This window comes from Hemibagrus wyckioides, linkage group LG12, assembly GCF_019097595.1.
Source record: "Hemibagrus wyckioides isolate EC202008001 linkage group LG12, SWU_Hwy_1.0, whole genome shotgun sequence".
NCBI lineage: Eukaryota > Metazoa > Chordata > Actinopteri > Siluriformes > Bagridae > Hemibagrus > Hemibagrus wyckioides.
In genome coordinates, this window is record NC_080721.1 from 6,458,550 (window position 1) to 6,463,037 (window position 4,488).

The following is a 4,488-nucleotide window of genomic DNA, read 5'->3' on the forward strand; positions in this document are numbered from 1 at the left end:
GAGATTTTATAAATGATTAAATAATACGTTATGGTGGTGCCGGGCTTGAACACTGCAGAATGTCAGCGCTGATATATGCATGTCATGTTTGCTTTTAGAGTTGCCAGTATAAACAGTAAAGTCTACGCGGTTTTCAGTGATGAGAGCATTGCGGGTTGAATTTTCCTGCACTTTGCCTCATCAAAATAATTTTGTTTGTTTGAAAAGCTTTGCAAGCCCGGTCTGGAGAGTGTTTCGTTGGAATAAAGGTAGCACGCTGGCGTTGCTAGGGTGTTTTGAGGTCTGGAAGTTGATAGAGCTCTTTGCACAAAAGCATTTATTTTTGGCATATGACACACACCTGCACATTTTAAAGCACATTAAGTGCACTTACGGCCTCCACGGCTGCGGTCTAGAATGTATATCTAACAACCTGTGACTGGCTGCGGTTCAAATCTGAGTGGTTTGTGTCATTTCAGTCGTTTGTATTCATCTGCTTGAAAAAGAATGTTCCGATTTTGGTATGGATTTTGAATTGTACCTTGTTTTAGGACACCATCTTGGTGATCATGGCCTTGCTGGTCTTCCTGCTGGGGGTTTACGCCTTCTTCTACCTCAACCTGAGTTCCGAGCTGAACCTGGACACGGACCTGGACTAAAGATGTCGAGAGGTGAGGAAGGAATCTGCGAGGTTGGAGGCTTGTGTTACAATCAGAAAGTGTTCTTCTCCCCGACAGAGTGCCCTTCATGCCTGCTAAGAACCCGGTGATTGGATCTTTGAAGATGCTGAACATTCGCTTTTGCACATTTTATCAATGTTAATTCTTTCCTAAGGGATTAACAGGTAATTAATTGAGGGTAGGTAATCAAAATCCAGGTTACTCTACGTGGCTGTTAGGAGTCAACCACGATTAAGTCTTTATTTGCTTAATGCTTTTTTTTTCTATTCCACTGCTTTATTTTTTGGATTTGATATTTTCTGGGATTTCTGGAGCATCCCCCACAGCTCAGGATATTAAAGGCATTAATGCTGACTGAGTGTGTACAGTATGAAGAATCATGAAGACATTTCCCAGCTTATTAGAACCTTAAATAATCAGCATCTATGAATCGCTAGCAATAAAAGAAACCATTTTGTCATAAAGATCTTCATGAGCTCTCTGCTAATAATAATCTGTGAATCCTCCATTACTTAAGAACTTGCTTGCTTCGCAAGTACACATGTGGGAAATATCAAGCTTGACAATTTGGATGTTATTCATGTAAACATTAATAACTGACTCGTTTTAGTCCAGAGTCTGAGTTGCTTTACGGTGTTATTGCCTGTGTGAAACTTCTTTTGCTCAGGATTAGTGTTCAGGACATTTTAAAAGGAAGGATTGCTGTTTTCATCAGTTGGTGTTCGATTGAAAGAAAAATGTTTTTGTACTCTATTTGTTTTTGAAGGATTTTGATGGATGACAAATAAAACAAATTATTTCCAGATGTACCATAATTCTCTTTCTTCCTTCTTCTGAAATTGTGAATTTGTCTGGTAAAAGCTAGCTGTCTTACATTACGTTCGTAATCCGAAGCCAAATGCAGCCAAAAATTTTCAAGGTTCAAGTTTATTACCATGTGCATAAGGTGTGCTTTAAACATTTTATATACAATGAAATGACCATACTACAGTTAAAACCGCAAAGTGGCATAGTGGGAGATGTTGCATATATTTAATACTAAAAGTTAATAATATAAATTTGTAAAGTTAACAAAAAAGTGATATCCACATGGAGAATTCAGAAACAGAGCAACACTTGCTTATGAAGCTTAGATCTTCTCAATTCTTTGCAAATTATGGAAAGGCCAAACAATTTTCCCCCTCGTTGTTCAGTTCCTGATTGGAGTGGAAGAAAAAATATAAACATGGCTTCAATAAATGTATTATTATAGACCATATTGCCAAAAGTTTTGGGACACCCCTCCAAATCAGGGGTTGAGCTCGGGCCCTTAGTTCCAGTGAAAGGAACTCTTAATGCTTAATGCCAAGACATTCTGGACATGCTCCCAACTTTGTTTGGCGATGACCCCTTCCTGTTCCAACATGACTGCACACCAGTGCACAAAGCAAGGTCCATAAAGACGTGGATGAGCAAGTTTGGTGTGGAGTCCTGACCTCAACCCTGATAGAGCACCTTTGAGATGAATTAGAGCGGAGACTGCGAGCCAGGCCTTCTCGCCCAACGTATCTGCCTGACCTCAAAAAAACGCTTCTAGAGGAATGGTCAAAAAATCACCCCTAGGGGCCATCACCAAACTGTCCCCATAAAGTTGGGAGCATGAAATTGTCCAAAATGTCTTATAAGAGTTCCTTTCACTGGAACTAAGGGATTTTAATGATTTGGAGGAGTGTCCCAAATCTTTTGTCAGTATAGTGTATAGAGACATTATAAAGAAGAGGAAGTACAGTAGCTGGGAGCATTGCCTCTGGTCAGTCTGCTCACAACAGCTACCACAGTTACCACACTCGCTTTTTTAATCAGCCAGTGAAGCCAGAGCAAAGCTGAACAAGTAACATGTAAATCCAGCTTAAGTACATCTGAAACAAAATTGATGTGTAGAAAGCGTTTAGTGGAAACTAGACAAGAAACCCATAAGAAACTAACTACAAGTGACGTGTGGGATAAATCGCCTGGTCCGACTTGTATTATAAATTATGATCACGTGTGAAAATATATATTTTTATCAATGTCATAAAACAGTTTACAACAATATAAAAATTCCAAATAAAGATTTTATTGTATATTTATATCTAAAAGTTTCACTAAATAAGACACTTACTCTTATTCCAGTTATTTTTATTACTGTAAATATCTTTTCAATGTTTTTGTGGGGTAGACACATTTTTTCGCATATAAACAGTGAATGTTCAGTAGTTAAAGGTATCAGATTACCAGTATTGATGTTAGGTCAAATCCCAGTCGATCAATATTGGGTCCTTGAGCAAGAATCTGTTCAATCAACTACTGATTTATGTTAGTCTCAATTATAAAGGGTCAACTACATAAAGAAAGAGTTCCCTTTACTTTGCTTTATTAGATTTTCTAAGGAACAAGCAGCTTAGTGAAAACACTACTTGCTTAGCTAGCTAGACAACAGAGTGCTAAGTCATAGCTAATAACACCATCCCACATTTATTTTAACACCACGTCAACATTCTCACCAGTTTTACCTGATATTTCAGTACTAGATACCTCGACTAAGAAACCATACACATATATTTTTATATATACAGCTGATATATAATTCCAGTTCATAGTTAGCTTGTTTATAGCGGTTACTAGCAAACAGCAAGAACCTGTGACTCATAACTTGCTTCTAATTACTCAGCATACAGTAGGTTTGAAGGAGTTTACAGAATTCAGTGTTTGTTCTGTCACATTTTTCCTGAAAATAAACAACCTGTCAGAAAAGTGTGTTAATTACCAAAGGAGGTAGTGACAACATTGTGTAGAGAACCATCCTAATTAAGTCAAAGCAGTGTGCGAATTGTATATTTAGCAACTGCTAATTATTTATTTAATTTGATCAGGAAAAAATAAATATGAAAAGGCCAAATATGACAATTCGGGGAAAAATTGGAAAACGGGTAATTATTTGAATCACCAGCATCATTCAGATCAATCGATCGAGTCTTATTTCCTGAGGTAAATGTCAGTCGTTTGACAAGCAGAAGCCTCAGTGTTGCTGTTGCCCCCGGTTCGCTCTAACTGAATACGATTAATTCAGTGAAGTTTTTGGCTAAATTTCAAATATTAGCATTCAAACATTACAACATCATCCGCTGAAGTCTCCACAGCCTCGGAGTGTGTGTGTGTGTGTGTCGTGGAGAATTTAACAGCTGGTATTTATACAGTTTACAAACAAGAGTCTATTCGGTTTATGGCGCTTATCCAACAACTTGATCAAATGTTCACAGTGTGACAAAAAACATAACAATTAAAACACCTGTTGGTTAATCTGGCTTGTATTGATCTAATATGGTCTCTTGCCAAGTTTATAAAGTAAATACAAACATTTTTTACCTGATTGTAAGGAAATATTACTAGAATTGGCAAAAAAACAGCGGTGGGATCATTGTTGTATTCGTTTTTATTAACTGATGACTGACATTGTTAGTGCAAACTTGAGTTATAGAGCTTTTTGTGTACCTTTATAACAAGTGTATTTGTGTGTGTGTGAATCGAGAGCCTCAGCTGCTACCATGGCAACTCACGTTGTTAGCTCTCCCAGGATGCCACCTTTGCCCGTGTTGGCTGGTTGAGGGCCTGTCTGTGCTGGAAGGGTGTTAATGCCGCTGGCATCTAAAGCGCCGGAGCGTGCCCTGCCTGTGCCCGGTGCCACTGATGTCAATTCAAGCCAGTGGGGCCGTGTTAGTTCACGAACCCCGCGCTGCAGCTGGGCACGATTCAAATTCACACACTCATTAGAAGCAACAGGTGGCAAACAGAGAGCAGCAGTGGGAGCCGG

The 4,488-nt window shown here is 38.7% G+C and overlaps 1 protein-coding gene across 1 annotated transcript in view; it reads left to right on the plus strand.

The window, feature by feature from the left end:
- triqk (triple QxxK/R motif containing) overlaps nucleotides 1-1,468 on the plus strand; it is a 28,919-nt gene extending 27,451 nt beyond the window's left edge. The window contains exon 4 of the mRNA XM_058405294.1: nucleotides 531-1,468. Within this exon, the coding sequence (XP_058261277.1) occupies nucleotides 531-638 (108 nt within the window). The 3' untranslated portion in view covers nucleotides 639-1,468. The remainder of the gene's footprint in view (nucleotides 1-530) is intronic.
- Nucleotides 1,469-4,488: the final 3,020 nt, after the last annotated feature.